This window comes from Protopterus annectens, chromosome 16.part0 (assembly GCF_019279795.1).
Source record: "Protopterus annectens isolate FY-2018-M chromosome 16.part0, PAN1.0, whole genome shotgun sequence".
In the NCBI taxonomy this organism is placed as follows: domain Eukaryota; kingdom Metazoa; phylum Chordata; order Ceratodontiformes; family Protopteridae; genus Protopterus; species Protopterus annectens.
Genome location: NC_056750.1, coordinates 507,871,499 through 507,897,735, shown reverse-complemented (window position 1 = coordinate 507,897,735; position 26,237 = coordinate 507,871,499). Strand labels below are relative to the sequence as shown.

Genomic DNA, 26,237 nt, shown 5'->3' with positions numbered 1-26,237 from the left:
TTTCGTAAACAGACCCAATGACCTACCTTTTCAGCTGCCAGAACCTTCTCGCCTGGCAGCACCTTTGGGAGGAAGGTTGGCACTTTTCAAAGAAAATTGGAGTTTGATTACCCAAGACAGATGGGTATTGGATATCATACATCACGGTTACAGGTTTTATTTCCATACCTTGCCTCCTTTCAAAGGCATGCCAGACATTCCTCCTCAACAAAGAATAGAGGCTCACAAGCAAATTTCTCTGTTACTCCAAATAGGGGCCATACAGCCGGTTCTTGTGCCAGAAAGGGGCCTAGGATTTTATTCTCGCCTGTTCCTTGTACCAAAAAAGGGGAACACGTGGAGACCAATTTTGGATTTATCTATCCTCAACACTTATCTGGACATTCCCAAGTTCAAAATGTTGACGTTACAACAGCTTTTACCTCTGCTGGGCAAGGATCACTGGATGGTAACTTTGGATCTCAAGGAGGCTTACCTTCATGTTCCTATCAGGCTAAGTTGCAGGAAGTATCTACGTTTTCGGACTGGGACTTCTCACTATCAGTTCTCTGCATTGCCCTTTGGCTTATCTACTGCCCAGAGTATTTACGAAAGTTCTGGCTCCAGTGATAGCTTTCTTCAGGCTAAAAGGAATACAAATCTATCCTTATTTGGACGATTGCCTGATTCTGGCTCAAGGAAGGGACGAGCTTCTTCGACATTTGGAATTTGTCATAGCAGTGCTAAGATGCCTGAGGTATTCTGTGAACGAAATAAAGTCCAGTCTAGTACCCTCTCAAGACATGTGCTTTCTGGGTGTAAGACTGAATACAGCATCCCAGATGGCCTTTCTAACCCCGGACAAACAAAAGAATCTTTCCCTTTACTTCCATCATCTATCTCTTCAGTCCGGGCTGACTGCAAGGACAGTCCTTCAAGCCTTAGGGTTCATGGCATCTTGTATTCTGGTACTTCCCAATGCCAAACTGCATATGAGGAAGTTGCAATGGTATCTCAAAAATGTATGGACACAGCACTGCCAGGATCTGGACACTGTCATTCAAATAATACCTTGCATTCAAAAGGAATTTTGTGGTGGGCTCAGGAATGTCACCTAAACAAGGGACTCTCTGTGACCCGGCCAGAGGCGAGTCAAATTTTAACGACAGATGCCTCAGACAAAGCTTGGGGAGCTCATCTAAACGGAAAGTGGATACAAGACAAGTGGCCTGTCAGACTACTGCATCTACATATCAACTTGAAGGAGATGTTAGCAGTCCAGTTTGCATTAATAGCTTTCAAGGATTTACTTCTTCCAGGGCAGGTGTTGATTCTAACAGACAACACAACTGTCATGTGGTACATCAACAAGCAAGGGGAACACATTCTTATCCTCTATGCAGGCAAGCAATGATTTTGTGGGAGACTGCTCTCAGTTTACAACTAAGTCTTCAGGCAAGGTTTCTGCCGAGCACAGAACTCCTTAGCAGATGTGTTAAGCAGACAAATCATGGATCCCCACGAGTGGAAACTGGATCTTCATGTATTTCAGAAATTGACAGTGTCCTGGGGAACTCCAGACATAGATCTGTTCGCTTCTCCACTAAACCACCAGCTGCCAAAGTTTTGCACGAAGAGGTTTCATCCCACAGCTTGGAAAGTGGATGCTCTTTCTTTCAGTTGGAAAAATCTTCATGTGTATGCCTTTCCGCCTCTGCCTCTCCTCCCAAAGGTACTTCTGAAGGTCAGACAGGACAAGCCAAGGATGATTTTGATAGCTCCAGATTGGCCTCGACAGCACTGGTACCCATTACTGAGAAGTCTAGTACGGAAGCCTCCATGGCCTTTGCCTTTGATTCCACATCTGTTGTCCCAGGAGGACAGTCATTTGCTCAATGTCAAACTTCACTCTCTTCACCTATCAGCCTGGCATATTCTGTTTTAAACCATAGAGGGTCTCAACTTCCACAACAAGTTTTGAATGTGATTTTGGAAGCTAGAAGGCCTAGTACAAGGAAAGTGTACGCAGATAAATGGAAGAGATTTTTGTTTTGGAGTGCAGCTAAGGATTTGGATGTTTCTGAGCCTGATTTAAGTGTGGCTCTTCAATATCTTACTGAGTTATTGGACAAAGGTTTGTCCTTCTCTTCTATTAAGATTCATGCTGCAGCAATTTCAGCTCACTACGACTGTGACCCACCATTGTTTTCTCATCCTTTGTTCAAGCAATTTCTTAGAGGGGCAAAGAATATAAGACCGCCACGAAGAGCTCCTACTCCTGCTTGGGATCTCAATTTTGTGTTGGAGAAACTCACTCTACAACCTTTTGAGCCTGCAGCTACTGCTGAGTTGAAATATTTGTCATGGAAGACTGCTTTTTTGTTGGCCATTACCTCTGCAAGAAGGGTTTCTGAATTGCAGGCCCTTATGGCAGTTGAGCCTTTCTTAATTTTCCATAAGGATAGGGTATCTTTACGTACTAATCCTTCCTTTATGCCTAAAGTGGTTTCTAGTGTGGCTCTAAACCAAACTATTCATTTGCCTACTTTTTATGCAAATCCCCAAAATAAAGGGGAGAAGATTTTGCACACTTTAGATGTACACAGGCAGTTGCGATATTATTTGGACAGAACTAAAGGGTTCAGACAATCTCAGCAGTTATTAGTTTCTTTTGCTTTGTGCTCTCAGGGCAAGCCCGAGTCAAAACAAACTATTTCTAAGTGGATTGGATTTTGCATTGCTTTCTGTTGTTCCCATCATGGCAAAGAGATTCCAGCTGGGATTAGGCCTCATTCCACTAGGGCTACTGCCACTTCAACAGCTTTTTTGAGGGGGTGGCAACTAAGGATATTTTGGAGGCAGCCACTTGGAGTTCAGTGCATATCTTTTCTAGGCATTACCACCTTCCACTGTACTCTAAATCCAGGGCTGGTTTTGCCACTGCTGTGTTGCAGGGCATTTTGGCAGCTCCTGCTTCATTATAGTTTAGCCATCCTCCCTTACCTCTGCTTTGGGATTCTACCCAAGTGTTAGGACTGCAGCAATGTGAGATGAAGAACATAGTACAGTTTTGTACCTACCATAAATGTAGATGTTCGAAGATCCACATTGCTGCAGTCCAATTTTCCCTCCCTCCTTCCCCTCTGTAGTTTGAGGTAGTTGTGTGGGTTTGGTTATCCATCTGAGGTATATTGTGTATATTGTATATATTGTATATATTGTACATATTTTTGGTATTAGGCTGGTTGGTTGTTTAGTTGTTGTCTATGGGTTTGGACCTTTCTTTTTAGGGTCTTCTGACATCTGGGGCAAGAAAAGACTGAGGATATGACGTCGGTCATGCGCATTTGTACCCTGACGTTCTGATGTCAGTCAAATGCGCCTTGACCGACGTCAGCCTTATACTCTGATATTCGGGCCGACCGAGGGACAGCGGACTACCCAAGTGTTAGGACTGCAGCAATGTGGATCTTCGAACATCTACATTTATGGTAGGTACAAAACTGTACTTTTCTGTTTGTGCTACAAAAAATGTGTTTTTCTACAATCTGCCAGATGTGATGTATGTTTCATTAGCCATTACCTCCAATTTGATGGAAAGAATTTATGGAGAAAAGCTTAGCAAAACATTAGTTTTACTAAACTTCTGGTTCACTTACTGTATAACACTGTTGTAAAGTGGTAAGGCATGCTTCCTCCTTTCCAACTTTATGCAAGAATGTCTAAAAAAATATGTTTTACGTAATAACATCAGAATGGGCATCAGAGGGGGAGACTATAATGCATTATTAGAAGAAAAAGAAATGAAATGTTAATTAAAAGCAAACATGGCTGTTTGTTTTTCCTGATACCAACGGCAATATTTCTTTAAAAGGGATGTTGAAGTTAAAATATGAAAATTTTAAGTAAATTTAGTTAATAATGAGGATGTTATAATAATATAAAGGTTTAGTATTAGATATTTATGACACTGATTTTAATATATAGTTATCCATTAAAAATCATACAATTTAAAGTAAGTTTTACTTTGAAAGGAAATTGATTTGATCATACGACTTTTAAGGTTATTTGAACAACAGGAAACACATGATTTTGAATTCTGAAGAAGTCTGTGAGGACAAAAGCGCTAAATACAAGATTTATATAAGTTTTTTTTGAGTAATAAGTAGTCTTAAGTCTTGTGTGACATTATTTTTTGGATTTTTTTTGTTTTCGTGGCACTGATTGTTTAAGTTGAAATAGTGGTATATTCTAAACTGTACTCCAGAAATGGTTAAGTATGGCATCACCATCAGATCAGCTAAGTAGACTTTCTGAAATAGACCTAATTTGGCTAAGTCTTGAGCAACATTCATTGGGAATATTTTGAAAAGAGCTGGACTTCCCATCTGCTAAGTCAATAACAACAGTCTGCATTTACTTTAAGGAGAATGAACTGTCTTCACAATGTACTATTGTATTAATAAGAATCATAACAACGACACGTTATCCTCGGCCCTCTTTATTGATCTTTCAAAAGCCTTCAATATGGTTAACCACCACTTACTCATTAATATACTCAGAAGCCTGTCTCTAGACACACTGGCTATTCAGTGGTTCCAATCATACTTAGACAACAGGCAACAGGCTGTACTGTGGGAGAACAACCTATCCTCCCACCTCTCAATTGCCCCTGGGGTCCCTGAAGGCTCCATATTAGGCCCTCTTCTATTCTCTATTTTTATAAACGACCTATACTCTGCTATACCTCAAGCTACTTGTATCCAATATGCAGACAATTCCATGCTAATGTGCTCTGCCACGTCATCATCTGCCCTACAGTCCATAACCCAAAATGTGTTTAACATAGTCAAAAAATTGTTTTTACATCGATGCCTCATTCTGAATCCCAAAAAAACAAAACTGCTACTATTCACTCCCTCACGTCGGGCCTCCCCACTTAATTTTACTGTCACATCAAGCAATGGCATTATTATATCTCCTGATTGTACTACTAAACGTCTTGGGGTTCTTATTGACAACAACCTTACCTTTGATTCCCATATTAATAATACTATAAAAACAGTCAACAAAAAACTAGGATCCCTATGTAGGATTAAATCCTTTGTCACCACTAGCCAGGACCACCATTGCCCTTACCCACTTAATCTCTACCCTCCTCTCTGCCTCACCTATATGTACGGAACTATGTAAAAACAACATCAACAAGCTAACAATCTCCTATAATAATATTGCCGGATTTGCAACTGAATCTGCCTTCAGAGCCCACCATTGTGATACTCTTAAACAGTTAGGTTGGCTAGAACTGCCAAATATAATACTATTTAATCAATTCAATTAACAGTTGCCCACAAGATCCTGTACCAACCTAGTAACACACCAATACTTACTAACCTAATCGCCCCTTATAACAACCTCAAGACCCTACGCTCATCAAATAAACTACTTGTACAAATAGGTAAAGCTAACGACTTGGCTGGTGACTCCTTGTTTGCCAACACAGTTGGAAAAATCTGGAACTCCCTCCCAAAAGACCTAACCACCATTACCTCTACAACATTATTTAAAAGCAAATTGCCCTTGTTCTGACTCTGACTACCCCTAATTTCTCAAAGCATTTATTGCCATTACTGTACAAATTAGTTACTTTTCTGTTAACTACTAAGAGAGTGTATAACCTAGCTACTTTTTTTCAGTCAACTAAAATTAAAGTATTCTCTTATATTAAATTGTTAGCAAAATATTTGCATGGCTAACCATAGCTGAAATGTACCATGATTCTGTTTACAGAACTGTAACAAATGTAATGTATAGGATGATTATCTGTACATTTAACTGTATTTGTAAATGTCTCATATTATAAATTATAGTGTGTTTTTTGTTTGTTGGAGCTTTTCTCCCCGGGCCTCCACTGAAAATGGACATATATCCAGTTGGACTAGCCCAGTCAACAAATGTAAAATAATATAAAAATAAATAAATACTATAATGTCAATGAGGAAAAAAGAAACTCCCTAGTAAAGTGCAACAGAGGTTTCATACAGACAGCTATTCTACTGTGCCTGAGTCTCCAACCTTCTATCCATGGCAAAATCACTTGTGTTCAGGAAATTAGAGCCTGATTGTCTGGTCATCAGCTGCCTGTCACGAAACCACTGAACTTTGGTAGGATCAGTTTCATGTGTTGCAAATGCCACATTCATGTGTGTGCATTGGTTTTACCAATGAACCAGTATAAGACTGGACCTTTCTTAACCCAGATGTAATAAATAATGATAATAAACTTGAATTATTGGTATGACTTTGGCAGTTTCTTCTTTTTGAAAGTCATTACACATAAGTTTAGTTGTCAGTATGATCAGAGGGGAAAGTAGTTACAGTTTTAAGTAGATTAGCATTACCTCAGTAGAGTTAACCCGAGTTTTAAAATTTTCCTTTTTAATGAAGATCTTTGTTTCTGGTGATGTAAGAACATGTTAGTGCTTGGTGAAGGAAAACTTAATTGACAGATTGGATACAATAGCTGCATAAATAAAACATTTTTCCATTTTATAATGTCTAGTTCATAAAACTAAAATTCTGTTGTAGTCTTTTCAAGTCAGTGAAAAGTCAGTATGTTAGCTGAGAAAACTAGTGACAAATTAGTGTCACTTCACTAAATTGTTACTGGTATTTTTTTTTTTTAATTGTTGGCTGTTTACAGTTGACTGTTAGCAGCTCATTTCTAATTACCTGGGTCTACCGAGCCCACCTTGACCTCCCCTGAGCTTTACCTGACCCACAGCCACGGTCGGTGAGGAATCGGCGGACTCTGGTGCAGAATCATGCTGCTGCTGGGGAGTGTTTTTGGTACACCCTAATTTTTCCCTTCCCTCTGCAAGCACTCTTAGAACATCTGGGACAGACATGTAATGGGGATGTACTGGTTTGTTGTCCTACCCTCATGGCAACTCTGCCAGTGTTCTCCCCTGTTGCCATCTGTCCCCAGCTTCCCACAGGGGTACATTTTTGAGGAATGGTATGTCAGTATGTCTTGGCTTCTAATAGAACTCTGGTAGCCTGGGCCATATTCAGGACTTTATGCTTATATGCTACTGCTTTGGTAGAAGCACTGGTATAATTCCATAATGCAGTGGTCAGTAAGTAAGCAAAACGCAGAGAGTGTATGCAGTATAATAAGAAAAAGCATATAGTATGCAGAAACAACCTAAGTTTTGAAAGCAACATGAGCTTTTCACATCTTTTGACATACAAGGAAGGTGATAATACATAATGAGATAGACAGAACTGATACACCCAGACTAAAAATCTGTTGGTACTTTGTGATGATTGGCTAATTGTTTAGACTTCATTTTTTTTCCTTTCTAGGAATAGGTTATGGGGATCGAACCAGCACATTTTGCGGAACACCTGAATTTCTGGCACCTGAGGTCCTGACTGACATTTCTTATGGTCGTGCAGTGGACTGGTGGGGTCTTGGAGTATTGATATTTGAGATGCTGGTTGGAGAGGTGAGCTAATTCTGTTATTGAAGCAAACAAAGTAGCTGAAGACTCTGGATGCAAGTTCCTCAGTATTAAGTACACAGCATGCAGAAAACCTAAGGGTTTGCTTCAAAATGAAAAATCATAAAATGTGTACATCATAACCCAGCCGATTTAATGCTTGGTGGTAGACTTTCATGATATTTCAGAAAATGTATTTTAGTGTTATGATTTTAACTGTATTGGTAAACATACTAAAAAAAAGATTGCGTTTACAGGCTATATTTAGTAATAAGATGGCAGTAGCTATTAAATGAAAATAAAGATGTACACTGATAGGCAAACATGCATAAAGAAATCTCATCTCAAAGTATACCTGTTTTTTTAAACAAAACTTCACTCAAGAAATGCACATACATCTTAAATGTGGAATTATTATCTTAGTTTCTTAATTTAACCACATTTCTTTTCTTGGAAAACGTCAGGTTTTATAGAGAATAATATATTGTTGAGACCTGACCTGGGATGTGCATGATAACAGAGAAATAGACTAGTCCAGCATAGAAAAGAAAGGCAGAGAATAGGACTGAGACTAAAATTGCCCGAGTATGGGTTCTTAAGACTACTGTTTTCACAATGAACCTTCCTCAAATCACAGAAAAGCCATTGGTCACCTTGTAAATATAGTATGTACATACATATTGTGGACCTTCCCATGCAAAAAAAAAAAAAAAAAAGACACACAGTCTTTACTCTAGAAGGAAAGTGATGCTTCCAACAGACATGCTTGAAAGAATCACGTTTTGGCTTAGCCATTATTATATTACTACTGATTTGCAAGTGTACATAGTCATTAGTTGTTATCCCTGTTTATCTTCATTCCATATAAATTAATATTGAATGGTTTAATATTAGTTAGTCACTGTTGTAAGTATGCAACATTTTCAGCCATGCCTAGGCCTCACTTGAAACAGGCCCAGGTTTCTCCATTTGAGAAATCCTGTTTGAGCCAAATTCACATGCCAGACATTTGTATTATCTGTTTTGCTGTTAAATTATTATGCTTCATTGCAGGCATAAGGTAGCATTTTATGGCACATGAAATAAAGTAAATATAATTCTTCAAGAGTTTTTCCTCCCTGTCAAAGAGAAGAAAAACTAAGAACTCTGAATGAAAGATCCAACTTATCAGAGAACTACTGAAAACACCAGCGTTGGTAGACAAGCTTCCCCTTAAGTATGGTCATGGGCACTATCCATCACAGATGGTTCTTTGCCAATAGAAACAGGGTTAAGCCTCCTAGCAGTACCTTTTATGAAGCCTTTACCAATTGATTATCATCATGATGTCTTCCAGCAAAGGTGTTCCTGACTTTAGATGAAGTGATTTTTCAGTTCATTTTAGAGGTTGGTGAAATGCTTCAGTAGCAATTTGAGCCCAAACCACTCTTCCTTCCTAGCTAGCAGTGCTGTTCATTGCCATCATCTTTCTCTAATTTTGTCTCCTATTTTTGCTCCCACTTCCCTCATAACATTTTTGGCTAGTAATGCCAGTCTTTAGAGTTTCATATTTCTTATTTATCAGAAAATTAGTTTTGTTAAACTTAACTATTCTTTTAACTTTTCAAATGGATTACAATAATAATTTGAAATTGTCCCTCCTTGGGAGTTCATAGGTTCATAGGTGTGTACTAGGCTAATGGCCCTGGTGCCTTTACAAGCCTAGCCCATAGGATTACCCTGGCATTGTGCCACCCGACCATAATTCCCAGTGCCTCTGTCGAGTAGACCCACTGGAGTGATCCCCAGGGTGAATTTTCTATTTCCCATCCACTCATCAAGATTTCTGTTGATTAGGGCCAGTGAGGTGCACTGTTTGGCATGTATGGGAAGTCTGTTCCATAGCATGGGCAGTCTCTGGGTTAGGAACCTGTCCCTCCAGCATGTTCTGTTGATTGTGGTAATGAGGTTGAGGTCTCTGGAGCATGTGGTGCGGAGGGATTAGGATTTCTTTAGATGTAGCATTTCTAACAGAGCTGGGTCAGACATGGCTTTGTAAGTCAGAGATTGCCTCTAAGTAGGCGATATGCGTCAGAGAATAGTTGGAGTTTTTTGAGTCTGTCCATGTAGGACAAGTGTTTAAGGCCTAGGATCCTCTTTGTGAGGTACTTTTGTGGCCTCTCCAGTTGTTGCAGGTGTCTAGTGAGGTACATGCCAAATGGGGCATTGTACTCGATGATTGGCCTAATGAAGGAAGAGTAGAGGGAGACAATGACCTCTTTCTTCCTGGATGTAAAACCCTTAGTAATGAGATGTGCCACATTGGACTTTCTGACCACAGTGGCAATGTGGTGGTGAAAAGAGAGTTTACTGTCAACCTGTGTTCCCAGATCTCTTATAATGCCTTCTGTGTTCAGTGGACTACCATTGAAGTGGTAATTCATGGGAACTGGGTTTTTCCCAAAGGGGATGATGACAATTTTTTTGGCATGGAGCTTAAGGCCATTTTTCTGACACCGGTCGTTGGTCTCAGTGAGGCCTTTCTGTAGGATGCTAGCATCACTTGTGGAGTTAATACTAGCTCCCAACTTGCAATCATCTGTGAACTTTGTCAGCCAAAATCCCTTCGTGTTGACCTGGACTTCAGAGAAGTAGATACCAAACAGGAGAGGACCCAGGACTGAACCCTGTGGGACTTCACTCATGACTGGTCACCAGGCTGACTTGGACTCAGCTACTTTCACACTGTGGGTTCTATCTGTGAGCCAGTTTGCAACCCACCTAGTGATATATGTATTGATGCCTAGCTTAGTGAGTTTTTCTATGATTCCTGAGTGGGGAATGGTATCAAAGGCCTTGGCCAGATCATGGTAGTCTATATGAACCACCTTGCTGTGATCCACAGCTCTGGTGACTGACTCAAAGAAGTTGACCAGTTTGAGCAGGCATGGTCTGCCCTTCACAAAACCAAACTGTGTGGGATCCAGAGTTTGGAGATTCCATATATCCTTGTTTATTAGGTCCATAATGATGCGTTCCATACCTTTGCATATCAGACTCGTCAGGCTAATGGGGCGATAGTTCTCAGGGTTTGTAGTCACTCCTCATTTGTGGAGAGGTATGACTGTAGCAGTGCACCATTCGGTAGAGACAAAGCCTGAGATGAGGCTGTGATTGAACGGGGCACACAGATGAGGTGCCAGTTCACTCTGTACTTCATGTAGAACAGGGATATTGTCAGGTCCCATAGAAGCTGTATTATTGGCCTTGGACAGTACTGTTTTAACCTGTGCAGCAGTAATACTGCGGGTGCCTGGCAATCTACTGGTATTGTGATTGGTCCTTTGGGAGGGGGAGAAGGATAAAGTTGGCACTGAATCTGTTGGCCAGTATATTGGCAATATCTGTTGGCTTGGTATAAGAGGTACCATTGTGCAGTAGCTCAGAGCAAATCTGTATATTGCCGTGGAGATTCTTTACTTAACTATAGAACTCCTTGCGGTTGTCTTCACTATCTGCTGCAATTCTGTTTTCATAGCCAGCTTTAGAGGATTTGATGAGGGATCTCAACTTTTTGTTGAGGCTGATAAGGGAATTTTTCCAGTCTTGGGACTTCACCTAATTCCACATCAGTTTCCTCCTCCTGTTGTAGAGTTTGTTTATGGCAAGGGACCACCAGATTTGGCCCTCATTACTGTTGTCTTTGTCCCTAATTCTTGATAAAGGAATTTGAGAACTATTGTTGCCATTCTTATCCCATGTGCATGGTAGAATATCGGATTACATTTCATTGGTGAGTTCAATCAGAAATCATCATCAAAACCTTTGTCAACTCTCCATATGAATCTGTCAAACACTTTCAGAGAGCATTTCACATTTGTCAGCCCTCAAGATTGTGCCATCAAACACCATCTTAACAGTTGTTTTGCCCCAGTTTTGACGGATTTTGACAAGTATTGAGGCCATTTATCATCAATCTGAGAACTCTAAGGGCTTTGGGACCTCACAGAAAGAACATATTTAGTTTGGTTTCTTTTTGTCTCTCCTTGTTACTTTTCTGAGAAGCTGACAAGCTAGTTAGAAATCTAAGCTATGTCTGGTGATAAGTTTAAGAAGGAAAGTAGCCTTCTTCACTGGGAGTAGTGTGAAACAGAAGGTGACCCCCAGGTTCTGTGTCTCAATGATCGGGAGACTGACAGAAGAAAAGGAAGGATACAACTGTGAGGCACTTTGGCACAGGTAATTGAGATTTCATGTTTTGTCCTCCTATTAGCAGTATATAAGTCTCTCTTCCATTGGAGATTTGCATATATCCTGCTGGTGCACATCATTGCATCTTCAATGCACAGGGGAATGCTTTTATAGCATTAATGTTGAGGATTGTTCATGCCTACTTATTTGGTTGTGTGCCATAGTGAGGGGCCAAAGCCCATGCATTTGGTTACATTCTAGGTGAAAGTTTTTGCTCCATCTATTTTGTTACTTGTGTTGGGTGAAAGGTCATTTACCACTTTCAAAAAGACGAATGTCTCGTATCCAGTTAGTATGTTTAGTGTTTTGCCCCAAGCTTTATATCTTTAATTTGTTAATTTAATTTTATATACTGTTGGGTCCCCTTTGCACATGGATCACCTCAGAAACCAAAACTACATTTTCTTTGTTAACTGAGAAGTACTTGAGTGTAACTCGGAAATACACAATATGTAAATGGGTTCTGAAATGTAGGATGCATTTTTCTTGCATCGTACTCTTACTGTCTCCACTATACTAATAGTTATTTAGAATATATAGTACAGTTACAGGCAAGTGAGATACTTAAAAGGCAACGTTTTACAATAAAACAAAATCATGGAAGATAGCCATCTTCAATATTAGCAGTCTGGTGCAATCCAGTTTTGACCATTGAACCTGAGAGCTCTGTGAGCCTGCATTGTTACAAAGCAGATAAAAGTAATAACTATAAGAATGTGTAGCTATGCATGCATAATTGCAAAGATATGGCATTTTTCACAGACTCTGTTTTTTAAAGGCGTCTACTCTGCGAGACGGCGTCTGCAGGCAGAACAATGCAGTTTGCCACTTGCTGTCTTGTCAAACCAGGTTTACCAAGTTGTGTGCCTGCACCATTTTACTGATTAAAAGAGGAGGACATATTCATTACTGGTGTGAAAAATCTCATGCATTAAAGACTGCTGAGGAGGGAGTACTGAGTCTCTACTATTTGGAAATGTGGTGTCACGTTTGTTATTTTCATCAAGGCACTGTAAAGGACTTCCATAGCAACACACATGTGCTTGTTTTGCATACAGTACACAAGAAACTGAGAATGTATGGAAGGAGGCAATGGTTGCTTTTCACATTAGTGACCATCTTCCACCAGTATAAAAAACAGGACATTATCTATTTTATACTGGAAACCTAACACAGGGAATGCCTTTCATTAGTTGCATGGACCAACAGCTTTTAAATGATTTTATTTAAAAGAATATGCTTAATGTTGAAATAAATGAGTCAGGGGTATAGGTAGGAGTTTTAGAACTGTACCCCTTCTTTCCAGGCTTTTACAGTCCTCACCCAAAAGTAGCTTTACCTTTCTGATCTTGTGCACCAAAGTCTTGTACTGGGTTTGCTGCTTTTTGCTAGCAGTATAATGTATGTATGTGTATATGAAAGTGTTAAAAAATACAATTGTTTTATTTAAATATTTTGCACTACAAATTGTATAAATCAAACTCCTTAAGTCTCAATCAGAAACAAGACATACAATATCACCTAAACTACATGAGGTCTAAAACGTGACAGGAACTGGAGCCAAAAGTTCAAAGAAATTTAATAGCCCTTTGTTAAAGATGAGAGCAGCTACATTTTAAAGATTATTTGAATTGTTGTTTTTAAACTTTACTTCATATGGTTATATTTATTTTGAATTTATAACATTTTTATGATACATTTTTCATGAACTATATTGGTACTTTTTCTCATGATATTTTTAATTTTGTTTGTAATTTGTTTTGCTTACATGTTTTGATATGTTTATATAGTGGATCTAAGAGGTTGAAGTTAATGTATCTTTAAAAGTGGTTGATCTTTGTGATGTTTCACTCTTTATAAAGGGTGAGCTTATGTAAGAGGAATTTGTTCTGAAAAAGTAGGTGTTATTGCTACCAGATGAAATTGCTCAACAAATTTTCTTTGAATTTAATACATTTCTTTGAACTTTTGGCTCCTTTTCCTGTCATGTTTTAGACTGCACATAATTCTGGTTACTTATTTCATTATATGCTGGTGCTTCCATTTTTTTGGTTGTACAATGTCACCTTCACAAATAAATACCAGATGGTTGTATAATTCCGCCAGAATTATTTTTAATATTTAATTTCATATAGAAAGAGACTTCATCAGAAAAATGTCTACTGTACAAAGAAAAATGTCTACGACATCACTGTAACTTCTATACTCCCCTTATCATGTACTCCCTCCACTAGCTCTCCTCTCATGGGTTACACATATTTTAAAATAACTATTACATTGTGATGTATAACAGTAATTTCAATTTGTCCTCACAATAATTTCTGTAATATTGTATGTTAAGTTGTCTATCTCGCCTTCATTCTTGCTGGATGGGTTCGGAGCCGATCCTCGGCTCCAACTCAGCAATCTACTAAAGCTCGAGAGCTATTTACTGGCTCGAGGCCCTCCCTATATCCCACAATGCTAGGTGTCAGATCCCCAGATCTCGTTTAACTTTAGTTTTTTCTCGATAACCTTATCTTATATTTATAACTTTCCAGTTAGTCAACTCTCTGTTTACTCCCTATATTCCCTCTTAGAAACTCGTTTTAGTTAGAGAGTTTCTTCCCTTCCCCCCTTTATTTTTCTCAGTGGCTAATCTCCCCTCCCTTTCCTTGTGTTAATAGGGTAGTGTTAGCTCTTTTTACTTATTACAGTTTGTAGACTGGTAGTTTGTATATATATTTATATATAGTTAACTGTGTAGTTGTTTAATATTGTTAGCTTAACTAGTGCGTGTGTGTTGTTCTGTGTGTTTAAGCACTAGTGACTTTTTTCCTTGGTATCCATCATGTCTAAGGATACCAAAGTTTCAGGTTTTCAGAAGTGTGACTCGTGCTGTCAGAAGATGTCTCTGACAGACGGTCACACTTTTTGTGTTTATTGCTTGGGCCCCCTACACCTGCAGGACTCCTGCTCGGTCTGTCATGCCTTCAGCCCGAGAGTCCTGCAGGAGCGTAGGAACAAGCTCATCCTGAGAGGCTTACTTAAGCCAGAGGGATCCCCGACCAAGCCTTTGTCGGGTAAATCCTCTAAGCCCGCCATGCTGTCGGCTCCAAGTTCGGAGCCGTCGCCTGGTGGAGCACCTGCCTCCTCGTTGGCTCCGACTGGAGCCGACACCTCTAGACCTCAGTCGGCTCCTACTTTATTGTTGAAACCGTCTTCGAGCCGAAAACATTCTAGGTCCCCTTTCCTAGAATCTGTTCGCTCGGTTCCGAGGTCACCATTACTCCAATCTGAGAAAAGGCATAGGTCCCACTCATCTCGGTCTCCCAGGCTATCTGATCATGACCTAGAGAGGGTGGTCAGCAGACTCCTTAAGTCACAGGCCCTGGCCAAAATGTTAACCAGCCCATCTCAACAGACTGTGGCTGTCCCGGTATCTACAGCAGTTCCTCCTCCGACTCCCTCCTTGTGTTCAGAACCGGAGCTGGTTGTGGCTCGAATCTTGGTAACGTCGGAACCAATACCACACCTTTTGGCTCCTTCGTCGGCTCCGATCTCTTCCTTGGTTCTGTCCTTGGAGGGATCTGGGCGCTGAGACTTCCTCGTTGGCTCCGAGGGGGTGAGTGGCATCGGACCCTTGTTCGACCCCATTCACCCTCTCGGAGCATCGGCGCAGGTGAGCTTGGCCCCATCGGCTTCAGAGCCATCCCTCTCGATGCCAACAGGGGTTCGCGTCTCCTCTGAGCGGGGACCTTCTGTTCTGCCTGACAGGGGTGCCTTCGAGGTCTTGAGGAGTGTGCTGACTCCTGAGTCGGCCCCTCGATCAGCCCCTTCAGCTCCTCCCCCCATGGTGCCTGCATCGGTCTCTGTCCATCCTCCTGACCCCAAGCGTGGAGAGCAAACGCTCCAGGTCACCCCATTGGGTGTATCTTCCTCTTCCAAGGCCTCCCCCAATCCTTCAGAGGAGCCACCCTGGAAGAGAAAATATAAGAGGAAACATGTCGACTCACCCATGTCAGTCACGTCTGATACCGACTTGGAGGATTCAGAAGGATCCCCAAGCTCTCCCTCTGAGGATGTCTCCTTTTCAGACATCCTAGAAATCCTTAAGCAGAGGGGGAACTGGACTGCCCTTAACCCTTCAGAGGACGAGTCAGTCTACCTGGACACGTTTGGTTCTCGCCCTTCCACCTCCTGGGTGTCTCCACCTTTCGACCCGCTAATGAAAGTGGTAGCTCGAAAGGCATGGTCAGCCCCGGACCCAGTGGAACCAACTCCCCGTAGGCCCTCTAAATTTATTACAGCCCCACCTAACAAGCAATTTTTGACAAAGAGTGTCCCTGTTGATGCCATGGTGGTTGCAGCAGCCACAAAGGAGTTGGCTGGCCCTTCGGTACCTGTCCATCCACCTAATAAAGAATCTAGGACAATGGACAGGTACGGGAAGCGGGTGTTTTCCTCAGCGACCTTCTCTATGCGGTCACTGAATTATCTGTGCCATTTCACCCGTCTCCAGAGGGATCTTCTCAAGGAACTGGGTGATACCCTTCAGGATCCATCAGCTGCGGGGGCTCAAGATAAGATTAACTCCCAGCTGGCGACCCTTAATTCTATTGTCAACTCCTCCATGCGGCTCATTTCTTATGCAGCCGATGGGGCGAGTAGGGCTGCAGGTACAGGTGTGGCTTTGAGAAGACATGCCTGGATGCGGTTATGCAACTTTGCTGACCCCTTTAAGGCATCCTTCACCAATACCCCCTTTGATGGTTCGGCTCTGTTTGGACCACTGGTGAAAGATACCCTTACCAGGTGTGAGCAGGAAGGCAAGTCTCTCTCTGCCGTGGGAGTCCGTTTTTCCACTCCCTCTAGACCATACCCCAAGGGTCAGAAGAGTGGAAAAATGTGGTTTTGGAAACCCCAGGGAGTCGTGCCTGACACACGTGGCGAGTTTCCCTCCAGGGGCAGGGGAGGGAACAATAATAGACACCGCCCGAGGGGCAAAGTGGGCCTGCAGAATCAGGGTAGCAGAGAATCATTCTCTGACAAACCCTTTCAGCACCCCTGAGGGGCTGCCCGACTGTCCGCCTTCGGAGGCAGTTGGGGGAAGATTATCACTGTACTCAGAAGCCTGGCAACTCCTCACACAAGACAAATGGGTACGGTCTATCATATCCGATGGTTACAAGATTCCCTTTGTCCACACCCCGGTACAAACAACCAAGTCCCTTCCAGATGTTCCACCCGGTCTAAGGGAACAGGCAGTGCTAGAAATTTCAAAACTGCTAGACAAATGGGCCATCCAGCCAGTCCTAGCAGACCAGCAAGGATCTGGAATCTACTCCAAGTTCTTTTTGGTGCCAAAAAAGACAGGGGACTGGAGACCCATTTTGTATCTCAGCAGGCTAAACAAGTCTGTTCAAAGAACAAAGTTCCGGATGGTCACGCTCCAGTCCATTCTACCCTTTTTGGGTCAGGACAATTGGATGTGCTCCATAGATCTTCAGGATGCGTACTACCATATCAAAATGAACAGGTGCTCCAGAAGTTTTCTCCACTTCCGGCTGGGAGCCAGTCACTATCAATTCAGGGCCCTGCCCTTTGGTCTCATCACAGCCCCCAGGGTGTTCACCAAATGCATGGCAGTGGTTACGGCTCACCTGAGACGGCGAGGATTCCAGGTGTTTCCATATCTCAACGACTGGCTCCTCACTGCTCCCACCAGGCATCAGCTACTGCGAGCCACGGATTATACCATCCAAACTTGCTCAGAGCTAGGTATATCAATAAATTTCGAAAAGTCTGCATTGTCGCCTTCTCAGTCTGTTATCTTTATAGGCGCAATCTTAAATTCAAAAGATCTGTCTGCAAGGCTTCCTCTCGACAGAGTTTCAGAAATCCGCTGACATGTGCAAATCTTACTACAGTGCAACAGGATTCAGGCCAGAGTTGTACTAAAGACCTTGGGCCTCATGGTAGCAGCAATCATACTAGTTCCCCTGGCTCGTTTTCACATGCGGCTTCTTCAGTGGATGCTTTTTACTCAATGGTCCTTTCAACAGCTTCCAATGTCTCACATGATAATAATCACTCAATCATGCAAAGACTACTTGACTTGGTGGATGGTCTCCCCTCTGATACTCCAGGGCAGACCGTGTGTTCTTCCTCCTCCTGTTGCCACAGTGACCACGGATGCCTCCCTGATCAGGTGGGGGGGGGGGGGGCATTTTCAGGGCAGGACTGTCCAAGGCACCTGGCAACCTCTAGAGTACCATCTGCACATAAATGTCTTGGAGATGAGAGCAGTGCTTTTGGCGTTGCAAGCTTTTCAGGACTCTCTACCCACCGGGACTATTGCAATTCAGACAGACAATATGTTTGTAGTGTGGTACATCAACAAGCAGGGCGGAACCAAGTCCTATCCCTTATGTCGAGAAGCACTCAGACTCTGGCAGTGGGCGATCTCCTCTCAATGGTTTCTGATAGCAACGCACATCCCCGGGAGGTCCAACGTCATAGCGACAGGCTAAGCAGAGCTATTCTCATGCCTTCACGAGTGGTCTCTCAATCAATCAGTAGTGGACAAAATCTTCCGCAGATGGGGTCAACCTTGCTGCAACCTTTTTGCAACCCCTCTCAACAGCAAGTGCGACAACTTCTTCACACTCTTCCCCCTTTCCGGCCACTCCCCCAGAGACGCTGTAGTTCACGATTGGCCCCGGGGTCTTCCGTACGCATTTCCACCTTTTCCCCTAATTCCCAAGCTAATTCAGAAAGCAACTGCTTTGGGATCCAGGATGATCCTCATTGCCCCTTACTGGCCTCAACAAATTTGGTTCCCGTTCCTGCATCGACACCTGCTGGAGCAGCCGTGGAATCTGGACCCAGTGCCAGACCTCTTGGTCCATCAGTCGGGCGGGTTGCACCAGTCCCTTCAGTCTCTCAACCTTGCAGCTTGGTTGCTCCACTTCCAACTTTAGCCAGGCTTCCGCTAATTTCTCAGCCGGTACATGAAATCATCCTTTCTTCGCACAAATCTGCCACCAGGAGGACTTATGCTAGTAAGTGGAAACGTTTCTCCTTCTGGGCAGAGGCTATGAATATTGGCCCTTTTACAGTCCCTGTCCATCATGTTTTAGATTTTTGAGCAGAGTTCTTTCAAGCTGGTTCCTCCTCTGCCACCATTAGGGTCCAATTAGCTGCTATTGCAAATTTCCATGCTAGCCTGTCAGAAACCAACATCATGTCCCACAAACTTTGCAAGGCCTTTCTCAAAGGAACTTTGTTGCTTAGGCCCCCGGTCAGAGATCCCCCGCCCCTGTGGGACTTGAACTTGATATTGGCTTCCTTGATCCCCCCCCCCCCCTTGAACCAGCGGCTTCCTGTTCCTTAAAATTGCTCTCCTGGAAGACTCTCTTTTTGGTAGCCATCACATCAGCTAGGAGAGTTTTGGAACTTCAAGCCCTCTGTATTCGTCCTCCTTATCTTGTGTTTCATAAGGACAGAGTTTTACTTAGGCCTAATCCTTCGTTTCTACCCAAGATACCCTCTGAAACAAATCTGAATCAGACTATTGATCTGCCTGTATTTTTTTCCTAACTATTTGAACAAAGCCAAACAAAATTTGCACCGCTTGGATTTTCACAGGCATTTATGTTTCTTCTTGGACAGGACTAAGCAAATAAGAAAATCAGGCCAACTTTTCTTATCCTATACTGAGGGCAAACAAGGACGGCCAGTTTCCAAAGTAACCTTATCCAGGTGGTTGTCTTCTATTATTACCTTGATTTATCAACTCAGACATAAACAACTCCCTGCTAAACCTACGTCGGTAGCCTTTCAAGCAAGACTACCAATGGAATCTATTTGTATGGCAGCCACTTGGGCCACTCCTCATACATTCATTTCGCATTATAAGTTGGATGTGGCCTCTAGGAATAGAGCTGAGTTTGGTTCCACTGTGCTCAAGAGTCTGTTCCGATGAGTCACCCAGGACTAAGGTGCTAGGGATGCTGTCCCATCCAGCAAGAATGAAGGCGGGATAGACAACTTAACATTAAGAAGATGTTCATCATGCATACAGCTGAAGTCATTACAGATGGGTTCTCCTGCCGTCAGGCGGGTCCTCGGTCGGCCAAATTCCAAAGTCTAGGTCCGGCGTCGGTTGTTGTCGCCTTCTTCTCTGACGTCAGTGCGACAGGGGTATATAAGACAAGGCCGATGCCATTTTCTTCAGTCTTTTTTGCCGCGCGGTGCCCGAAGCAGAAGCAGTTCGCAAGTGCCGGTCGGCCAGCTCCTGAAATTACGAAAATTTGGAAACCGAAGTCTTCATTAAAGCTAAGTACCCCGTTGGGGAAACTTTTCTTGCCTCAGACCGATGTCAGACAAAGTTAACAATTGTATTTCTTGTGGGAAGCAAATACCGGATAAGGATTTCCAATCCCTCTGTATTCCTTGTTTAGGCCCAGACCACGACGTCTCGGGCTGTCGCTTTTGTGCTACCTTTAATAAACGCACTATTAAGTGTCGGGCGGAGTTCGCCCAGCACTTTTTTGGGAAAGCTTTTAACTATAAAATGTCATCGGAGACTCCGACTACCGTTTTGTCCAAAAAAACACAAGGACAAAGACTGACACGCGAGGCCCGCAGTCTCCACCGACACCACGCCAAAACCGGCTACACGTGGTCCGGTTCTCAGTGAGGTGCCTACGCAGCCCCTGACTACTGACGACACTTTTCTGGCGGTGTCCTCTGTAACCGAGACCGCAGGTTCCTCGGCCCACACCCTGACTACAGCTACCGAAGCCACTGTGAGTGTTGAGCCTCTTAATGTGGACAGATCTACTTCCACCCATGGTGTCTTCAGACCACCTTCTTCCTTTTCCATCAAGGCCTTTACCTAAGTCTAAATCAGCCATGCACTCCCAGAGGCCTGTTGCACAGGGCCCATCTCCAGGCCCCATGCCTAAAAAGCAGATGCTCAAAATGGCTGAGGATTTAATTACTCTTATCAGGGGTTCCCAACCCCCACCGGACAAGAGACCCAGAGTGGAGGAAGAATCTCCCTCTTCTGACCAGGGCTCCATTATTTCAGAACATTCTGATGAAGAGGAGCATTCGTACTCCCCTTTTGAAGATTCTGATGCAGAACAGTCCATTCCTTCTGTATCCCCCCCAGAGGATTTCTCATTCGGGGAAACCTTGCATACCTTGAGGGAACACTTCCATTGGGAAGGCCAGGATTTTTCAGATTCAAAGAAAAGGCTTAGGGAATTTCTTCTTCTACCTCAGCACAGACCTCTGGCGATACCTCCTGTCTTGGACATACTTGATGATGTTTATTCGGAGGCTTGCCTTAATCCAGATTCCCTGCCTCCAGCCCCAGTCAAGCCTGATAGGTACTACAGAGTTCCTAACTCGCACCAATTTCTTTACAAAAGCCATAATGCTGACCCGGAAACCATTTCTCAGGGTCCCAAGGGAATGAAGGCCTCTACTGCTAAGAATCCATTACCTTCCGAAAGAGAGTCTAGATCCTTAGAAAGGTGGGGAAAAAGGTATATACCTCGGCCACTCTAGCCATGAGGGCCTTAAATTGTCAGTTCCATATGCTTAAATATCAGCAGTTTCTGTTATCACAATAAAAGAATAAAATGTCACAACCTGAACAACCAGATCTGAAGGAGTTGCAGGATATGATGCATAGTGCAGAACAAGTGGGTAAGCACACCTTACAATGTGGTTATGATGCTCTAGAGGCCTCAAGTAGAGCTGCAGTTACAGGATAAGTCATTCGTAGACATGCCTGGCTTAGGGAACAAACCCTGCCTGATCATGCCAAAGCTAAATTACTAGATGCTCCTTTACAAAAGGATGTATTATTTGGTACTAATGCTGAGGAAATACTAAGGAAAATGGAAGAAAAAGCTAAATCTATGCAAACTGTTAAGGCTTTTCTACAGGTACAACCACCACGTTTTAGTAGAAATTGGCCTACAAAAAACTGGTCCTTTCCAGCCACGGACAAGCCCCAAAGAGGTAGATACAGACGCGGAAGGGGCAGAGGACATTCTCAAGGATCATATAGAGGCAGACAATGGCAACCTCCAGCATCAAGAGGTGGCGAAGACAATGCACAGCAATACAGAAAACAAACCCAATGACTTTCCCCTTTGCATGCCAAACAAGGCTCAAGTGGCAGCACCCTTGGGAGGAAAGCTGGCATTATTTTCAAAAAATTGGCATATTGTCACAAAAGACAAATGGATCCTGGACATTATAAACAGAGGATCCAAGCCTGGGGAAGGCCAAACATAGATCTCTTTGCCTCCCACAAAAATCACCAATTGACAAAGTTCTGCTCAAGGACATTTCATCCAAAGGCCTGGAGAGTGGACGCCCTTTCTTTCAGTTGGGCAGCACGAACAGTTTACGCCTTTCCACCTCTTCCTCTTCTGACCAAGGTGCTTTAGAAAACAAGAGCAGACAGACCAAAGATGATACTGATTGCTCCAGACTGGCCAAGACAACACTGGTATCCACTCCTGAGGAGCCTAACACATTCTCCTCCCTGGACCCTACCTCTAATGCCTCTCTTCTGACTCAGCACAGCTACAAAACTCTTCACAGTCAGCTGAAAACACTCAATCTGGCTGCATGGAAAATTCCTTAACACCACAACAGACCCTACTCTCCAAGGAGGTACAGGATGTCATTTTGGAAGCCAGAAGGCCATCTACTAGAAAAGCTTACTCTGCAAAATGGAAACGGTTTTGCGCTTGGAATGAGAAAAAGGGCCAGGATCCTAGAAAACTGAATTTGCCTCAGATATTACAGTATCTAACTGAGCTGCTGAACCAGTGGACTTTCATTTTCCTCCATTAAAATCCATGCCTCAGCCATTTCTGCAGAATACAACACTGATCCACCCTTATTCTCTCACCCACTCTTAAGACAGTTCCTCAGAGGGGCTAAGAATATAAGACCTCCAAGGAAACAACCAATCCCAGCCTGGGATCTTAATTACATACTGGAAAAATTGACATTGCCTCCCTTTGAACCAGCTGCCTCAACAGATTTGCAATATTTGCCCTGGAAAACAGCTTTCCTTCTGGCTATTACCTCAGCTCGTAGGGTCTCGGAATTACAAGCCCTCATGGCTGTGCAGCCCTTTCTCATCTTCCATCAGGACAGGGTTTCCCTACGAACCAACCCTTCATTTATGCCTAAGGTAGTATCCAGGGTAGCTTTAAATCAGGCCATACACTTACCTACCTGTTACCCCAATCCTCAAAACAAAGGGGAAAGGCTGCTTCATTCCTTAGACATCCATAGACAGCTGCGTTACTATTTGGACAGAACAAAGCCATTCAGGAAATCAGAACAACTCTTTGTGTCCTATGCTGTAGGAGCTCAAGGGAAGCCAATTTCCAAACAGACAATTTCAAAATGGATAGGCCACTGCATACGTTTTTGTTACTCCTTTCATGGTAAATCTGTGCCTACAGGCATCCGATCCCACTCCACAAGGGCCACAGCTACCTCTACAGCCTTCCTCAGAGGAGTTCCTACCAAAGATATTTTGGAGGCAGCCACTTGGAGTTCGGTGCATACCTTCACTAAACACTACCACCTACCTTTATACTCCAAAACAAGAGCAGGCTTTGCCACTGCTGTGTTGCAGGACATTCTGGCTCCTCCTAATTCCACCTAGTGCCTACCACCCTGTGCGTAGCTTTGGGATTCTACCCATCTGTAATGACTGCTGCTGTATGCACGATGAACATATTACAGTTTTGTACCTACCATAAATGTAGATGTTCGAGTGCTAATACAGCTGCAGTCCAGGTTTCCCTCCCTCCCTCCCCTCTTGGTACAGGCCTAGTGGCTAACTCCTCCACAAACAACCTGTTTGGGTTATCCTTCTATGGTGTATTTGCTTGCAACTACTGAATTTTGATTATATTGCATTGCATGACTATACATAGATATATAAATTATGTATTGCCTTCCTTCTGGGGGCACCTGACATCTGGGTCAAGAAAGACTGAAGAAAATGGCATCGGCCGTGTCTTATATACCCCTGTCGCACTGACGTCAGGGAAGAAGGCAACAACAACCGACGCCGGACTTAGACTTTGGAATTCGGCCGACCGAGGACCTGCCTGACGGCAGGAGAACCCATCTGTAATGACTGCATCTGTATTAGCACTCGAACATCTACATTTATGGTAGGTACAAAACTGTACTTTATGTACTTACCATAACGTTCCATGCTAGTGGTCTTCTTCTCGCCTTCTTTCTTGTTTCCCACCCTCCATCCCCCTAGCCTGGACAGCCCGAGAAGAGTCCCCTTTTGGGGCCTTCTTCCTCTGGACAACTCTGATGTACATTGTGTCCTCCTCTGTCTTTGTACTCTAGTTTTCCTTATGGTTGGACAGGCGTCCTTAATCTTTCCTTGGTGTTAGCTCTGCCAAACAAGATCTGGGGATCTAACGCCTAGCATTGTGGGATATAGGGAGGGCCTCGAGCCAATAAATAGCTCTCGAGCTTTAGTAGATTGCCGAGTCGGAGCCGAGGATCTGCTCCGAACCCATCCAGCAAGAAAGAAGGCAAGAAGAAGACAACTAACATGGAACATTATGGTAGGTACATAACTTTTTAGTTCTGATAGTACTGTAAATGCTCTAATCCTGTATTTTCCATTGCATTATACGTTTCTTTTTTTCTTCTAAATGTATTTTGACCTGTGGCACATGCCTGAAAAGGGTCTTCTGACCATTGTGCTGTCTTGGTTAACAAAATAAAAATAAATTGAGTAAGGGGGCTGCTAGACCTCCAGTCTTTTCTTTTCACTTTACCCCTGTTTCTGTAGATAATGGATAGATTTAGCAACATTTTTGTTCAGTTTGTTTTAATCTCTGGTCATTACATTAGCTGTGTAATTAAAGCACTTTATACCTTCTGTATTTTTAAATTTAGCCAAGTTTATTGCCATTAAGTCCAGGGAATACCATGGATCTACATGCATACAGTTGCAGTAAGTTTGTTCTTCTTTTGGCTTTTCCCGGTTAGGGGTTGCCACAGCGGAACTCCGGTCCACTAATGAATGGCAGTAGATTTTTATGGTGCCAGCTCGACGCACAACCTTCAACTAAGGCACGCCCATTTCACGCATGTCTTTTGAACGCCACACGACCTTGGGGAGGACATACAGACTCCACACAGAAAGCGCTCCAGACGAGAATCGAAAGGGAGAACTTCTTGCTGTGAGGCGACAACGCTACTACTGCACCACCGTGGCTTATACAGTTGCAGTAAGTAATACTTGGAAAAAACTCTTCTTTTTTCTCCAGTGAAGGCAATTGATCCTTGACTTCATCCATCGCAGTGGAGAAGAAAGCAAGTGCTTTATTGCATGATGTGGCCCTGCTTCTCTCCTGATCTGTTGTAAAGTTGAAACAGTATCTGATAGTGTTGCTGTTAGGCTAGGTATTTATTTATTCAGCACACTATAATCCATTGTCATTCTCTAGAAATCAGTCTTTCACATTGCACACAGTATATTACGTTGCAACTGAAAAAGAAAACTATCCTGCTGTTTTAAATATCTTAATATTATACCTTCCCTCTGTTGTTACATTCCCCATTTAGTACCTGTCCTATGGCCTCTGAAGTTTCTGTAAAGCAGCCATTCTGGTAGTCTATCCCGGTTCATAAATGTTTTTATCAAAAAGTATTGTTGGATATCCTGTAAGTAATTAATCCCTAAGCCTGCTCTTGTAAATGTCTTAATATTATACCTTCCCTCTATTGCTACCATCCCCTTTCTGTACCTCTCCTATAGCCTATTGAATGCCTCTGAAGTTTCTGTCCTATAGCCATTCCTGGTAGTCCATGCCATGAGTTCACAAATGTCTTCATGAAAAAGTACTGTTGATATCCTGTAAATAGTTAATCCCTATGATCTGTTGTCTGTGCCCCCTCCTCCCCCTTTGTCCTTCCTGTTTAGAATGGCCCCTTTAGATATCCCAGACATAAGCTTGCTTAACAGCATTATGCTCCCCCATTTCTTATGGTTTTGAGTAGAAGGAGCTGTAGTTCCTCTAGACTGCCATGTTTCTTCCTCCTCCATACAGTGGATCTTTCTGCTAGCTCCCTTCTGAATTTCTTCTAGCAGCCTGATGTGCTTTTCTTTATATGGCCTCCAAAACTGTAAACAGTACTCAAGATGTGGTCTGACTGAGGCCATGCAGAGTTAGGAGTATTATCTCCCTGCTTCTGCAATCTATCCTACTGAGGATACACCCAAGCATTATTTAAGAATGCAGCTCACTTTTATTGCAAACTAGCATAGCGTACTGTAGCATTAAATATTAACTCTGTAAGTAGATATTTACAAACACAAAGTTTACAGAACACAGAAAGGGCAGACCCTACATTTAACATATTCAGTAATGTTCATACTTCAGACATTAAGTATGTTTTTCATTTTCTCTTCACATTTCTCAATATTAAATACTAAACAGCATATTAATCACC

General features: G+C 42.9%; 1 protein-coding gene across 1 annotated transcript in view; it reads left to right on the top strand.

The window, feature by feature from the left end:
* PKN3 (protein kinase N3) overlaps nucleotides 1-26,237 on the top strand; it is a 2,242,690-nt gene that overhangs the window by 2,076,231 nt on the left and 140,222 nt on the right. The window contains exon 18 of the mRNA XM_044058139.1: nucleotides 7,348-7,490. Coding sequence (XP_043914074.1) covers nucleotides 7,348-7,490 — 143 coding nt within the window. The remainder of the gene's footprint in view (nucleotides 1-7,347; nucleotides 7,491-26,237) is intronic.